Source organism: Peromyscus leucopus, chromosome 14, assembly GCF_004664715.2.
Source record: "Peromyscus leucopus breed LL Stock chromosome 14, UCI_PerLeu_2.1, whole genome shotgun sequence".
In the NCBI taxonomy this organism is placed as follows: Eukaryota; Metazoa; Chordata; class Mammalia; order Rodentia; family Cricetidae; genus Peromyscus; species Peromyscus leucopus.
Genome location: NC_051075.1, coordinates 66,108,714 through 66,124,914, shown reverse-complemented (window position 1 = coordinate 66,124,914; position 16,201 = coordinate 66,108,714). Strand labels below are relative to the sequence as shown.

The 16,201-nt window shown below is 48.1% G+C and overlaps 1 protein-coding gene across 9 annotated transcripts in view; it reads left to right on the top strand.

Annotated features, from left to right (window-relative positions):
- Foxn3 (forkhead box N3) overlaps window positions 1-16,201 on the top strand; it is a 396,979-nt gene that overhangs the window by 353,893 nt on the left and 26,885 nt on the right. For 6 of the 9 annotated variants that reach the window (XM_028886613.2, XM_028886618.2, XM_028886609.2 and 3 more), the window contains one exon: window positions 10,344-10,409. The exons of 2 other annotated variants lie outside the window; for them this stretch is intronic. In XM_028886613.2, the coding sequence (XP_028742446.1) occupies window positions 10,344-10,409 (66 nt within the window). The remainder of the gene's footprint in view (window positions 1-10,343; window positions 10,410-16,201) is intronic. One more of the 9 variants, XM_028886617.2, reaches the window with a different exon arrangement.

The window sequence follows — 16,201 nt, the reverse complement described above, 5'->3', positions numbered from 1 at the left end:
CTGAGGCCCTCTGAACCCCAAAGACAACCTCTCAGGGGCCTTTTAGTTTTCTTAAACGTATATAATTTTGTGTACGTGTACATGTATTTTTATGTTTGTGTGGGTGTGCTCATATCACACAGCACATGTAATGAGGTCAGAGGACAAATTTGAGGAAGTGGTCTCTCCCTCCAGCTTGTTGAGGTAGGGTCTGTCTTGTCTCTGCTTCTGTTTACGACAGGCTACTTTGAGCTTCCAGATCATTCTTCTGTCTCTGCCTCCCATCTCACCATACGAATGCTGGATAACCCCACCACAGTCAGATTTTTAGGGGTTAGAAGATTCGAACTCGATTAATGGGACTTGCTCAGTTAGCAGTTTTGTCCTCTAAGCAACACCCTCCCAACACACACACACACACACACACACACACACACACACACACACACTTCCCTTGCCTTCAGAATCTTTTTTTTTTTTTTTTTAAGTCAAGGTATAGGTATGAAGCCATGGCTGGCCTGGAGCTTTCTATGTAGATCATGCTGGCCTCAGACTCATGGACAGCCCCCTGCTTTTGTTCCCAAATGGCAGGATAATAGTGTGCCAGGATGCCCAAGAAGTCTAAAGTGCCTAGCACTGGGGCGAGAGGCCCGTGCCACCAACCCAGCTGACCTCGAGTCCTTTCTCTTGATGCGTTCCTGCTGCGCTCTGTGTCCCTCTCCTGTCATGAAGACAATGCTCAGAGTTCCACCCTGGCATCAGCCTTGTGTGGGAGGCTTTGTATTCTCCCAGGGCAGGCAGCCCTGCGTTCCCTACCCTGGACCTCTGATGAAAATCCCTCAGTTCCACATCTTCCCCAGCACCCAGCACCCCACCCCACCCCCCACCCCCCAGGCTTCCGTCTTCATCAGTAGAAGGAATGGTGGCAGTTGACATCACCAGAGCCTACCACACTAGCAGCCCCCTTCCGCTGCTGGCCTGGCCGGCTCCCTTGCAGCTGTTTGAGATAGCGTGATGGACTGCAACAGAAGCCAGACCTTCGGTGATTTCAAAGCCACAAGTGTATCCTGCGTCTCTCTCCGAGACTTTGCTAAGGCAAACGGAAGGCAGGCATCAGCAAGGAGGTGCATTTCCATGTGTTTGGTGTGTTCTATTGAAGACGAGGGTTCAGAAGTTCCTTTTCTCAGCTGTAGCGCGTGTCCGTGTTAACTCAGCCCTGCTCCCCCACCCCATCATGTTATGGACTGGATACCGCTTTATCCTGCACACCATGGAATGTTAAGCACCATCCCACACAATCATGCCATTCAAAAATGTTTCCAGACATGGCCATATGTTTCTGGGCAAGGGCGGAGGGGTTGTGTGTGGTGGGGGTGGGGTGGGATGTCGTCCCCAGCCGAGAAACACTGGCTCAGTTAGAAGGGCTTTGCTGAGCTCTTCAGTCGCCAGGAAATATTCTGCATCCGTGAGCATTGTATTGCTTGTTTCTTGATGTTCTGGTGTTTCTTGATCCTAAGAGTTGATCAAGTCCCCTTTTCTTCATATTAACTTATCAAAGCTGACACTGACCTTCATGGTCTCCCAGCATCCCTTAGTCCCTACCTGTTAAAGGGTCCTCTTGGCTGTCATCCCCTGTCCCCAACCCTGAACTCTCCAGCCCAGGACCTGGGCTGGACTTCCCCCAGCTGCTCTTCCCTATATAACCCAGCCATTTTGACTATTTTGTTTTTGTTCTCCAAGACAAGGTTTCTCTATTTAACAGTCCTGCCTGTCCTGGAACTCACTCTGTAGACCAGGCTGGCCTCAAACTCAGAGAGATCTGCCTGACTCTGCCCCGAGTGCTGGGATTAAAGGCGTGCTGCACCACCACCACCACCACCACCACCACCACCACCACCACCACCACCACCACCACCATCACCACCACCACCACCGCCTGGCCCATTTTGACCTTTTACCTTTTTGGCCTCTTGGCAGTCACTCCAGTTCCTCTCTCCTCCTCTCCCCTTCTCCCTCTCCTCTCATGGCCTGGCGCAGCCTGTCAGTCATGTCCACTCTGGACTCTCCCAGATGCCTTGGCCTGTTTTCTCCCTTCTATCTACAATAAACCTTCTCCTCCATCCATACCTGGAAGGCTCATGTCCTCCTTCTTTCTCTCTCTCTCCCTCCCTCCCTCTCTCCCTTCCTTCCTTCCTCCCTCCCTCCTCCCCCCTCCCTCTGGGTTTTCTGGGGTCACATTCCCAGCCTCTTGCCTTGCATCCCCGCTATAAGGGGTCTTATCTTTCCTGTGCATATGTAATTCAGTGACATCTGGTTTGTACAAACTGGAGTTCCTATCATTAGGAACTGTGATTCCACTGTCCATCCAGAGCCTTGCACCCGGGTACCATTCCCAGCTGAGGGCTGAGTTCCAGATAGCGCTATTCACTTGAGCTGAGGGTAAGACTGTAGACGAATTGCTAAGTGGTCTTAATAAATAAAAAACACGGGCCGGGCGGTGGTGGCGCACGCCTTTAATCCCAGCACTTGGGAGGCAGAGCCAGGCAGATCTCTGTGAGTTCGAGGCCAGCCTGGACTACCAAGTGAGTTCCAGGAAAGGTGCAAAGCTACACAGAGAAACCCTGTCTCGAAAAACCAAAAAAACAAAAACAAACAAACAAACAAAAAACAAAACACGGAGCCAGAAATTTGGCTTAAAGCCCGAGAGAAAGATCAGAGGAATAGGACAAACCACGAGCTAACCTCACCTCACCAACTCCTCAGCTTCCAAAGAGAGAGACTTCCTGTCTACTCATATTTATATCCCTTTTCTTTTCTGTTCTCTCATTGGCTCTAACCCAGCTACATCACTTCCTCTTCCCACACAGCTCTGTCACTTTCTGTCTGTACAAAACCCCAGACTCTATGGTTAGTACTGGGATTAAAGGTGTGTGTGTGGTGTGTGTGTGTGTGTGTGTGTGTGTGTGTGTCACCATGCTGGGCTCTGTTCCCTAGGGTGGCCTTGAACACACAGAGATCCTGCCTGCTAAGTGATAGGATTAAAGGGCTTGTGCTACCCTTGCCTGACTTCTTTGTTTACTTAAAATGGCTTGCTCTTCCCTCTGATCTCCAGGCAAGCTTTATTTGTTAAAGCACAAATAAAATATCACCACATAGACAAAGTCATCCATTCATTTATCCTGAACCAGCTTATCTCCACGCTGTTAGGTTCCAAATGTGGTTTTAGGTGCTGAGGATACAACAGTGAGTGAGTCAGGAAGGGAAGAGCCCCCCACAGCCCTCTCACTTTGTAGGAAGGAATACCAGAGGGCGTCAGTGTGTACATCTGATTGTCCGTACCTGCACTCTTATATCCAGTATGTGTTATTTTTTCCCAAGTGTGTCAAGTCTTTTGATCAATGCCATAGTATTATATCACCACGTAAAACACTTGAGGTGTAAGGAGGAGCAGTGAAGGAGAACACACTCGCTGTGTGGAAGATCAAATGATTTCAAGACGTGATCATAATTCTCCAGTTTCCTTCTGAAAAATGTTTTGCTGCTTGCGTAAAGATCGGAGCAGAAGCATTCTGCGAGTTCGAGCAGCTCAAATGATTCCAGAAAAAAAAAAAAAAAAACAAAAAAAAAAAAAAAAAGAAAAATGTTTTGCTGTTGTCATGTGGGTAGGTCTGTCAGCTCTGAGCTGCGCTTTTCTGAAAGTGAGGACGAAGCCAGTCCTTCCTATTGACCTTTATATTCTGAGGCTGCTTAAACACGTGGTCCTCCCAGGCACTTCTGTCTGGTACCCAACAGAAGCCACACCAAGAACCCACAAAACGCCCATCCCAACAACAGGCCACGGCTTTGCAGGGATTGGTACATTCTCCCAGCCCTGGTAAGACTGTCCTCAGCCTCCAGAGGATTTGGAGCAGATGTCCCATCTGGAAAGTGTTCCTGGGAGGCCATAGTTTTGTCAGCCATGAATCAGAGAGGGGAAAAGATGTCAAGTGACATTACAGAAAGCTAGGAAGATGTGGAAGCCTGCACCGACTCTGGCTCCTCTTGTGTCTGCAGTTACCCACACCATTTCAGAATGAGTGAGCTCAGGTCTGGCGACATGAAAGTCCTGTCTTAACTAGCAGCAGATCAGGGACTTGAACCTGGCAGTCCTCCTGCCTCGTCTGTCCAGTGCTTTTCCCTCTCCCGCCCAAAGAGGAAAGCCTCCACCACTCCCGGACGGAACCTTCTACACGTGCTGAGAAAGCAAGATCCAGCGTTATCCTAATCCAAGCAGCTGAGTCATTGATGGCAGCAGCTTGGAAGCCTGTTTTTCTCACCAGTATGATTCGGCTTGTGTGTACATTCAAGAAAAGAGGGTTTGCAAACAAGCTGTGCCACCCTGTACTCCAGAGAAGAGGCAGTGTGATAAGATAACCGCATCAAAGATAGAAATTGAAATGGGCCACTGGGAACCAGTTCAGAGAGGTAATGCTGTTGCCAAGGCATAATCCAGGAGGGAGTCTTTCCGTACAGGATTTGATATTACTCTGCATGGATGATGGTCAGAACTCTATCAGGCACCCGTGATAGCATGCTGGGTGCCATGCTGAATTACCCTGTAGTGTATGAGTTTCCCGTACCAGGGGGCAGAACTAGGGACTGCTGGGGAGAATCCCTCATCTCAAAGTAAAATGTCATGCTGTTTTATTCGCCTGAATCCCTCTGCCTCACTGTGGCTTTCCAAATACAACAGGAATGTCACTCCTGCCAGTGAGGCCCTCATGAGTCCTGAACAAAATACCATCATCTTTTCTTAGACCGATGAACTGCACTGAACCGTGGTGGGAAACCCCTCACCTCTCCTTCAGCAACCCAAGGAAAACTCTACCCAGCCCACCCACTTCTCCCCTTCCTTAACTCTCTTCCTGTCCCCCAAACAGCTCCCCTGACCCCTAAAATGTTTCCAGCTCACCCCAACTGGATGCTTCCATCAAAAATGTCTCGGCCTCAGGTGATTGATTTTATTGAATGCAAACCAGAGGAGGAAACTCATGAAGGCCCCAAGTGCACTCATTAAGGCAGCCTGTCACCCAAGGGGATCAGTGAGTCCCATCCCCAGAGAGGTAGAGGTTGATGAAGGAAGGGCGGGGTGGACCTGGCATCAGGAAAGGCACAAGAATGACAAAGGAGACATGCTGGATGAGGGCAGTGGAAAGCAGGCTGTACAGAGTCCACATGTTCAGGAGCCCTGTTCCAGCTCCAGGCAGATTCCATAATCCTCTCAGATGCTCCAGTTCCCTTCTTGGAAAGCCATCATCTAAGGAGAAGAGAATGCCAGTAGAGTGAGGTGTAGTGATATACTGTGTACCCTAATAAACTTGCCTGAGGATCAGAGGACAGAGCCAGCCACTAGATTAGACATAGAAGTTGGGCAGTGGTGGCACACACCTTTTAAATCCAGACGGATCTCTGTGAGTTTAAGGCCACACTGGGTTACATGAGATTGGCCCAATATAGGAGAGAAACAGCCAGGCAGTGGTAGCACACACACCTTTAACCCCAGGAAGTAATATGGCAGGGCAGAGAAAGGTATATAAGGCGTGAGGAAACAGGAACTCTCTCTTTAGGCTGAAGATTTTGTAGAGGTAAGAACTAGTGGCTGGCTGTTCTGCTTCTCTGATCTTTCACCTTCCACCCTGATATCTGGCTCTGGATTTTTTATTAAAAGACCATCTAAGATTCGAACAACAGCGAGGTGGTTTTCTCTACACAAAAATGTCATTGCAAAAACGTTCAGTAATGTTGACAAAAGGTTGCTGAGCTATATTATTAAGATGATAGAAATTAAGCTGCAGCCAACTATTTTGTGGATGTGGTGGCTGCCCCTTTTCAGCAGGAGACTCACTCACTCTAAGACCCTCAGTGAATGTCTGAAGCTACAGCTATTACCAACTCATACACACATGCATATATGTGTGCACACACCTAATACTTGGAGTTGAACCTGCCTATGATAAAGTTTATATTATAAATTAGGTCAGTAGATGGGTACAATAACAAATATTAAAATAATCTGTTGGGGTCAGGTTAATATTTTCAGACTGAAGACACACACACACACACAGCCACAGCTGAGGAGGAAATACTCAAAACCAGTGGTTCTCACTCTTCCTAATGCTGTGACCCTTTAATAGAGTTCTTCATGTTGTGGTGACCTCCAACCATAAAATTATGTCATTGCTACTTCATAACTGTTCATTTTGCTGCTGTTATGAATCATAATGTAAACATCTGCTATGCAGGATGTCTAATGTGCAACTCCTGTGAAAGGCCATTCAACTCCCAAAGGGGTCATGACCCACAGTTTGCGAATCAGTGCTCTAAACCTACATTTAAAAAATTAGATTCTGCCTTTAATCTCAGCACTCGGGAGACAGAGACAGGCAGATCTCTGTGAGTTCGAGGCCAGCCTGGGCTACACAGTGAGTTCCAGGAAAGGCGCAAAGCTACACAGAGAAACCCTGTCTCGAAAAACCAAAAGATAGATAGATAGATAGATAGATAGATAGATAGATAGATAGATAGATAGATAGATAAAAAATAAAAAAATAGATTCATGTGTCTAAGTGTAAATACATGTTTATATCCCCATGAGTGTACATAAATACTTGTTTTTGAATAGACAGTTTCCAGGTATTTTCATATATGTGAGTTTTGGAATGGATCTATGGGGAAGGCATTTACTTCTCAGTTATAACCACCTGCTTTGTATGTTTTTATATTGCCTAAATGCTCCTTCCATTCATTATTAGATAGCAATGAAAGCTCAGGCTTTCTGGAGAGATCCTGGCTGCCACACTGGGACAGGGATTCTATGGCAGGCATTATAGCAGAGCCCAGGATTCTTTGCCATAGACACATGTCTGGCAAAGGGTTCTCTGAGGCTGCCTAGTATTCAGACCAGGGGTACAGAGGCCCTGTACCGTGTCAGGGGTTTCTGATGGAAAGCATACTAGATGAGGAAGGAGATGCAGTTGATTGCTACCATTTTTATTTACCTGTGAGAGTGGGTGTTGGACCCAGGTGATAGTATACTTGATGAACTAATGAATGACAACAAAGAATGCCATTTAGCAAAATATCTGAATTTTGAGCTGTGAAAAAACAAATTAGTGAACTAGATCCCAGAAAAAGTAAAGACTTGGTTGAAATATACTATTGAAAAACTAAATCATGGACTTCAAAGAATACACGTCACCAAAGACTCAGAATACATGTGCCATGTATCTGAATAAATTGCACAACCCAATTTAAAAATGGGTAAAAGACTTGAACAGAGTGTTCCCAAAAGAACATGTACAAAGAGCTTTCAATGCATGGAAAAACACAGCATAATTTGTCATTAGCAAAAGACAAACTTAAGACCACGCTGAAACACCATTACATACTCACTAAATGGCCAACCATTTCAAATGCTAACAAAATATGGACCAACTAGAGCTCATTCCTTGTACAATATCTTTAGAGCATGGCTTAACAGTCCCCTATGTTAAACATACTCCTACCAACAATTACTCGAGGAAAAAACAGAACAAGTCCCCGAAGTTTGATGCAGACATTCATAGTAGCCTTTTTTATAGCACACAAAACTAGGAGCAAGTCACATGCCACTCTACAAGAGAATGGCTAAACAAGCGACAGCGAATCCGTTTGGTGGAATACTGCTCCACAGTAGCTGTAAGGAATGGACTACCTATACCACGTCCTGGATGAAGAGCAGAAAGCCAATCCCCAGTTTCTCAGGACCCGTCCGTGCCTATATACCTGCACTCTAACACCAGGGAACTCTGGGGTGGCAGAAACGGATTTCTCTGTCACGCCCATCTTGATTGAGATCCTTGTAACTTGGATACAAATGTATAAACTCGTCATACAAACCATCTCTTCATACAGTTAATTGTTTAAGAGGAGGCACTCATTGTAACCGCTTGGCAAGCGCTGATGCAGTAGATTCTAGCGTATGTGATCACAGTGATACCACTGTGTCGTTCTTGTGTTTGGATGATGGTTTGGGGGTGAGAATCCGGTGCCCTGGCCTCCATTAGGGACTTAGGAGTGTCAGGTCCCTTCAGAAAGGAGAGTGAGGCTACAGGCATGCGTAGTCTGTTGGATCATGAGAAGTCTACCTGTTACATTCCCCCAGAATTCCTGGGGGCAGGGCAGCATGATAGCATTAGCAACTCCATCTGTGGAGGCATCAGATGTGGTACATCTGCTCTGTGGAAAGTGGGGGAGGGATGTCAGCATCCTATACTTGATGACTTAGGTATATCTATTTGTCTTGGTTTGGGTGGGGTGGGGCATCATGAGGAGATACTGGGTAGACCCCCAAGTTTAGGTTCTCCGTGATTCATGTGAGTATTGGTGCTACTCTGTGCTTTTCAGCTCGCTCTCTTTCCATCTTTTTGTCTTTCACCAAGGCTGTGCTTATCTGTGGCCCTCAGACTTCCACCTGAGATGGAATGTGGTTCTGAAGGATTTCTTTTATTACCTGATTTCATGTCTGAGTTTCCCCCTTACCTCTGGACCCTCACCTGGGGAGGTAGGGACCACATAGCCAGGGCAACCCCGGTCACCTGTTGCATTTGGATCTTCACAACGATGGAAGTGACGGTTTGTATGATGAAAAGACCAAGCACATATTTGAGGGCCTCCCTGAAAGCAAAAAGTTCTTTCCAAAGAGGAACCATCTCAGAGCTTGTTCCCCGATACCCATGGGTATCCAGAGACATCACTGCTGGGCAGTAGAGGCCCATGAGCAGAGTGGAGCTTGAAGCTTTTCTGTGAATCACTGAGCCGTGTATAAGTGGGGAGGGACTGACTGAGCAGTGTCACCCCAGGAGTCGCCAAAGAAGCCGATTTACCTGTTTCTCATACAGTGTGGTTATTAAAATAAACTTTTACTCCATTATGGCCTCCTGCAGGCAAATAGAAAAGGGCAGAGTGAAGTTTCTTTACCTTTTTATTTCTTATTTTTTCTTGAGGCATTGTCTTCCGAAACCAGCATCATCCATATTATTAATCGCTGGTAGGGCTTTATCATGCATTGCATTGCTCCCTTGGAATTAAGCCGCACATATAAAGTATGAAAAATGTACTTTTTTTAAACAGTAAAAAAGTAATTTTCTCGCATAATACCCAAAATAAAGTGCCATGGAGCCATTAGTAGTAAATTGAATTTTTGGGTGTGTAATTTGTACAAAAACTGACAAGTGCGAGGCCCCTCTCCCCAGTCATTAGTTACTGGGCTTAGCGGACATGGGGGCAGTAATCTGCAAGGGCAGGCATTTTGATGTCGACTTCAATTGCACACTTCATTTATTTGGACAGGGGACAGGCGGCAGCTTCTGTCACAAGGCCTCACTGCACTATTAGCGAATTTCGCCCCAGGGCAGCTGGGACGCTGGGCTGGGGCAGATGTTCTTTTCAGCCTATTCAGTGACCATTCTTGGGGGTTGTTTACCGTTGCCATGGTGACCTTCATTTCCATAGCAGCGGCGCTGCTGTTTCTCAGAGGGAAATGAATTTAGTTATAAAGGGATAATATTTTTCTCTGTCTGTATATAACCTGCCATCTGTCAGCCGGTGGATTGGTAAGGATTCAGAAACCTATTAAGAATTATAGCAATAAAGTGAGGGAGGGAGCCGATTAAAAGCAATAATAAATGAGAACGTAAGCACTGTGCCTTCAACACCAGAACTTTCTTAATTCTTTTCCTTATATTTTATGTGCTTTAAAAAAAAAAAAAATGCCCTCATCACCTCCAACACCGCTGTGTGCACACGTAGCCTCCTAAAACATGATTTCCATTCTGCTGACGAATGGAAATGACCAAATGTCTTGTTTGTATCTGACTGGATGCAGATGTATTCAGTGCCCTCTCTTCCTGGTGGTGATGTGATGTCCCGTCCCCCCAAACCCCCCAACCCCCAGCATTTAAGAATCCCAGGCTGACCTTCCTATTGTTACCATCTCTCCTCTCCTCCACCTCAGGGTGAAAGCTGAGGGTGCCTAGACCAGCAGCTTATCTGACACTCACAGTGCAGATCCCAACATTAACAAAGCGAGAAAAAGCCATGCTTCTTGCATCTCATTTCAGAATAACTTTTCTTTCTCTCAAGTCCAAATGGTACAGAAGTCACCTCTGAGATCCCTCATCTAGTTCCTGGATGGTTTTTTTTTTTTTTTTTTTTTTTTTTTCTTCTCTCTGTCGCCTTCATAAGCTGTAACTTGCAAGGGGAAACACACACACACACACACACACACACACACACACACACCAGCCCCCTTGTAAATAATGTTATTTATTGGTTGATTTTTCCAGATCCTGACATTGATGCTGCCAGTGCCATGATGCTTTTGAATTCTCCCCCTGAGATACAAGCAGGTTGTGAGTAGATACTTCTATAGCATACAGCACCACAGTTTGTGAACCTAACCTTCTCATGTACATCCCAGGCCATAGGACGGACTAATGCTGACATCGCCCTGTACTTGTAGCATCACTTTCAAAACGAAGTGTGTGGTTAGCATGCATATGCATGTCCACATGCAGCCATGCATAGGTGTGAGCCAGGGCAGAGGCGTGCTTTCGAGGATGAGCGAGCTCTCACATACCCATCAGGAATGAGGAGATGAGAAACAGAGCCTATAACAACTTCTGCTGGAGACCTTCCTCCTGCAGGAATCCTTCCTATGACTTTGTAGGAGAGGTTCCCTGGGCCGGCTGACCCATGACGGAGCTAAACAGTACCCAATTGTACATTATTTTCTGTCTAGGTCTTCAATAATACATTAGGGTGCGTTCTGGAAAGTTTGACCTGCTCACGTGTGGCTTAGCCATAAAATGGAGCCACGACACCACATTGCACAATCTCTGCCCTACGTGCTGGGTGGCCTCGGAGAGAAGGGCAAGGCTGAGGTAGCTGAGTGGGCACCGAGCAATGTCAGAGTCACCGCTCTTTTCCGTGCTTCGCCTGGACCCTTGTCCACTCCCGCTCTGTCTTTCCTTTCCTCGTCTTTATAGCTGACCTGAAAGGAAGATGGCTGTGCTCTCCTCACACCCTGAGGCCCGTGCCTCTGTCTCCATCCCATGTCCATCCACCCTGAGCAGAGAGGGTGCACTAGGACCTGCTTGTCTTACTGTCGGGCACTGCTGTGTCACACATGTGCAGAAAGTAACCTGACATGGCAGATCCTCCCGTGACGCTGCTAGGGACTGGTGCCTCCCCACCTCTCTTGTGCCTGCGACCAGGTTTCCAGCTGGTTTGGGGCTCTGGCCTTCTGAAGACGCCATGGCCTTCTAAGCAAGGAGAATTCCCCCACTCTGGAGACAGACACTTCCCACAAGAAAGCACCCCTCCCTAGATCCCAGTAAGTTCGTGATGGACTGATAGGAATTCCAGACCCCCAGCCATAGCCTTCCTGATAGCTTTAGGAAACTTGACACCCCCTTTTCTTTTTTGTTTGTATTTTAAAAGATCCAGGAGATACCGCCAAGCATTCTCAGTCAACCTGGCCCTCTGCATGGGGCTGCCCTTACCTGCCCTGACTGCACAAATCTCATTCTCCCCTTGGTCAACCTCCATTTCCTGGCGTTTGGAATGCGAGGCTGCCCACACCTCCCCCCAGCCTACTCCATTGCTAAACAGATACGCACCAGGCATAATTCTGCAACTAGTTAACTAGTTAGCCTGGTTAGCCCAGAACATGGCTTTTACGTGGTGCTCTAAGTCTTGGAGGAATCTATACTTCACATCCATTCTTAGATGGCATTTCAGGAAAAGTTGCAGACTCCAATTGTAATCAAGTCCCAGGCTGGAAAGATCCTTACGATCAGGTCGCATAACCCGTCTTGGTGGAAATGTGATCTCATCAGAGCCAGCTAGATTCAAGCCCCTTCCTCGGCTCCCAGCCGCTGTGTGCCGTGTTTCTGACTTTATGAGTATATACTTCTGATGAACTGGTCCCTCGGTTGAGAAGGAGACTGCTGAGTCTGGAAAAGGCAAGGGATGTGTGGATTGAGAACTTAGAAAGCTTCCATGTCTTCTCCGAAAGTCTCCCGTTCCTAGGCCCGTGACCATAGGTCAGGTTCTCCTGGTTTGCTAACAGGATTGTTTTTTTCCGAGATCAGACGAGATCGGGCGCGTTCAGGGTGGTTTGGCCGTAGACAACAGGATTGTTTTTAATATTTTCTCAGCCAAATGAACCTCTCCCCTCACCCCTCTCCATCCCTTTAACTCTCCAACTGTAATTCTCTTTCTGGAATATCCACAGTCCTATTTATGTCAGAGTGCAGGATTGAATTTTAAAACTGTTCGTGTGTTAAAGGTATAGTGTTTTTTGTTTTTAAAGATGGCTTTCCATGTGACCCAGGCTGGCCCCAAACTTGTTATGTAGCCAGGGGTGAGATTGAAATGAGGACTTCAGATTGAGCTACATTCCCTGGCTCTGGAGGATAATTTTAGAGGGCTTTCCCCCCCCCCCTCAAAGCTTTTAACATTCTGTGAGAAATCTAGCCATAGCCTTCATGAGGGCCCCAGGCCAAGAAGGATCTCCAGGGCCCTGGCAGACACCAACCAGGATGCCGGTGAAGGTCATGGAAGGAGACACAGGAGGAGCAGCAGATGCAGAGGAGAACGTGCAGAGGTGGGGACACTGGCATCAGTCTCCTTCACCTCTGACCTCCAGTCTTAGTCTGGAGGTCAAGTGTAGCAGGTCAGCGGGCAGGCTGCAGAGCCCCTAACGACTGGAACAATGCCCTGGTTAGTTAGGGGTTGTGCCCAATCCACCATCTCCTCACAGACACAGTAAGAGGGGCGTCTGTCCAGCTGTCCACCAGTCCACCACTGTTCCCGCCAGCTCCTTCTTGCCCACTCCAACTGCATCTTTGATTTTCCTTCACATTGCTTGTTTCTTTCTTGCCTTGAGATTGGAGGCGGTGCCTTGCCTCCTCAAGGGAGAAGCCTCACAGAGCCAGGAGGATGAAGCTGCTCTTACCTGCCCTGCTAGCATCGCCCCGGGGCTAGGTATGGATCCCCAGTAAATGTGTAAAGGCAACAGCCAGCCTCCATGGTGGAAAGTGGGCAGCATGCATGGTGGTGTTACCCGCCATGTGTCCCAGCGTGGGTGCACGTAGACCTTCTCCCATGGTCAGGAGCTGGGCAGCGCCGTGGCTTCTGAGAGCTCCATATGTTTCCTGCCTGTTCCCTCCCCTGGGGCTGGTTGCTGTGGCCAGACTCTGTTTATAGAACCTCCTCGTGCCTTGCTATTTATAGCATTCTGCTTCACCCCTGGGCTGCCCCTGTGAGTGGCAAGCTACCCACCTCATCCTTGGCACTGTTCGCTCCTGGCAATTACAGGCTGGCTTGGTTGCTAGAAAGGGTGTGCCCACCACCACCACCACCTCCCCGAGTCCCCTTGTAGCCACTGTACTTCAGGTCACCGGGTGGCAGCCCCTTAGATCTCTTCCTCGCCTCTTCCTTGCTTGACATCTGCAGAGCTGGTCCAGGGCTGGCAGACTGGCTACCACCCAGACTCTGCAGCGGGTCGGGCTGGAGTCCCTGAGGTCCCACCACCCCCCCTGGTTCCACTTGTCTGCTTGACTTTAAAGGAGGTAGTGAGGTACAGCTAATAAAAACCTTGGGTTCTAACGGTTTGTCCTGCGGTATCACCCTCAGTGTGTGGGATACGTTCTGCAAGGAGGGCCATTGTGTCGTATGAGCTCAAAATGCCACTTCCAGAACAAGTCAGCAGAGAGCATGCCTGTCTGGTCATCCTCCTCACTTCTGAGATTCAATTCTGTCCGGCTCCTCCCGTCTCCTCTTGAAGAGTGGCAGTGTAGACCAGTTTCCTCTGCTGGTGTCTCCTGAACCGCCGACTGCCTAGTAGCTCCTTGACAATCCTTGTGAGTCATCTTTAACTCCTGTGGAGAAACCAGGTCACCATTACCCATCTCCAAAGACTTTATATAATCCCCGGTTGGAATGTTCCCAGAGACGGAACTCTGGGTAATAAACAAAAACAGCAGAATGGACCAGGGGGAAGGGGGATGCTTCCTGGGCTATATGTCAACCATGTCAGGCTCTACCAAAGAAGGACCCCAGGAAACAGGCTGTGCCCCACCCTGCCAGCCCTTCCCCAGCCCATTTCCAAGCAAGCAGGTGGAAGGGGTGCCTGGGGGTGGGAGGTGGATGACAGGAATGGCCTGCTGCTCAGCTTATGGCCTCTGATCGAGTTCGCCAGGGCTACCCTCCAATGGCAGAGCCGAGAGCTCCCCGCTGAGGTTAATTTTAGACTCAGGGAAGTGAGCTGCATCAGGAGGGAGGCCGGTGGAGCGCTGGGGGACGGCGCAGTGTGTGGTAGAGTTTGTTTCATGCCTCGGACCTTTCCAGATGAAAATGAGCTTCAGCCAGTAAAGTGCTCTCTGCACAAACATGAGGACCGGAGTTCCAGGTGTGGTGTGTGTGTGTGTGTGTGTGTGTGTGTGTGTGTGTGTGTACGGGTGATACATGCCTGTAATCCCAGTGCTAGGGAGGCGGGGATAAATAAATAAATCCTAGCTCAATGGCCATAACAGTCTAGCTGACATGGCCGAGGATGCTGAGAGAGGAAAGCATCCAGAGTCGACCTTGGGCCGTGTACACAAGGGTCCGTGTACACATGCGCATGCTCACTTCATGCCTACAAAGACACAAACACCTCCTCAGGTTACACTGTCACTCAAGGCCCAGGCATCTACACTGAGCCATGCTGCATGGTTGTCCCTGTTCGGGTGTGAGTGTCACAGTCTAGCTGGGTTTCCAGAGGCTTCGAGACATTCTGTGACCTACGAGAACACAGTAAGTGCTGGGGGATCTGGTGCTGAAGCCTGGGGCACTCGCCTCAGCAACCTGGGAGGAAAGATGTGGACCTGGTCAGCAGGAAAAGATGGTGCTGGAGGCTCGGGCCTCTCCTAGTGGGAGCCGCACAGAGTTCGAAGTCGGCTTCCAGTGTGGGTTTTCTCAGGTATCTGACTGAGCTGCAGCCTAGCTACATCTCAGAGCACGAGGTGAGGCGGATGGGCTGTGTGGGTCTTTGAGTGTGTGGATGTTTTCAGGAGGTAGAGAGCAAGAGATGGGAAAGAAAAGAGGTGCTGACTTTAGACCAGGGACGGGAGAATGGGCTCATATTCCTGCCTAGTGTTCAATGAAAAGGGGGTGGAGATGGCTCTCAACGTATCGGCTGGGCCACAGTTTCCAGAAATCTTGTATAATATTAGAGGAACCAGCCTCAATATTATACTTCCCAGGGGCTCAGGAGAGAGAACTACTGACGGCGAGGACTATTATCAGGAAATATAATCGCAGCACACCGAGTTCTATAGTCCACTTGCTTTAATTCCTCTGGCATAACATCATTTATACACAGCTTCAGTTCTGTTCTCATGTCTAGCTCCTTTCTTGCCTGATTTCTCTCTATATTTATCTACTGTCCCCTCTAGGTTCTATCTTAATTCCTTCATCTAGTTCTGTCCCTTCTAGGTTCTCATCTATCTAGTTCTTTCCCCCATCAGCTTCTCTCCCATCTCCTTCTCTCGCATCTGGCTCTTCCTCATCTTGTTCTTCCCCATCTGGCTCTTCCTCATCTTCCATCTCGTTCCTCTAGTCCTCTCTTTTTGCTCTTCAATCTAGTTCTTCCCCATCTCAGCTCGTTCCTCTCAAGTTCTTACCCATCTCGTTCTTCCATTCTCTTCTCTTCCCTCTCTCTCCTGCCCTGGGAGTTCTGGTCTATATACACTTATAAGCAGTATTTCCTTAGCAGTGCAAAGCCAGGCTTCCAGGGTCAAATGGAGGGGTGATAAGAATAGGCTTAATTGACACATCCGCCAGGCCTTCTCAAACAGGTAACCTGGATGCTTAAGTCTGTTCTTAGAGAGTACAGAGGTATCTCTGATAAGGTACTTTCCTCCATCCAGTGATGGACCTGGCCGGATGCTACCAATAATGATAATTACAGGGAGGCTTGAACTGGGGGTTCTGGCTGAGCATAGCTGTTAGCACAGAAGGTTATCTAAAAATTCCTAGAAGTGGTTAGGTAAGTAGTTAGAGGTCTATAAAGTTAGTAAGGCTGTAAGAAAGGAGGGGTCTGAGCTAAATTGTGTAAAGCTATTACTTAATGTCTACCTGACCTAGGCGGTGTCCC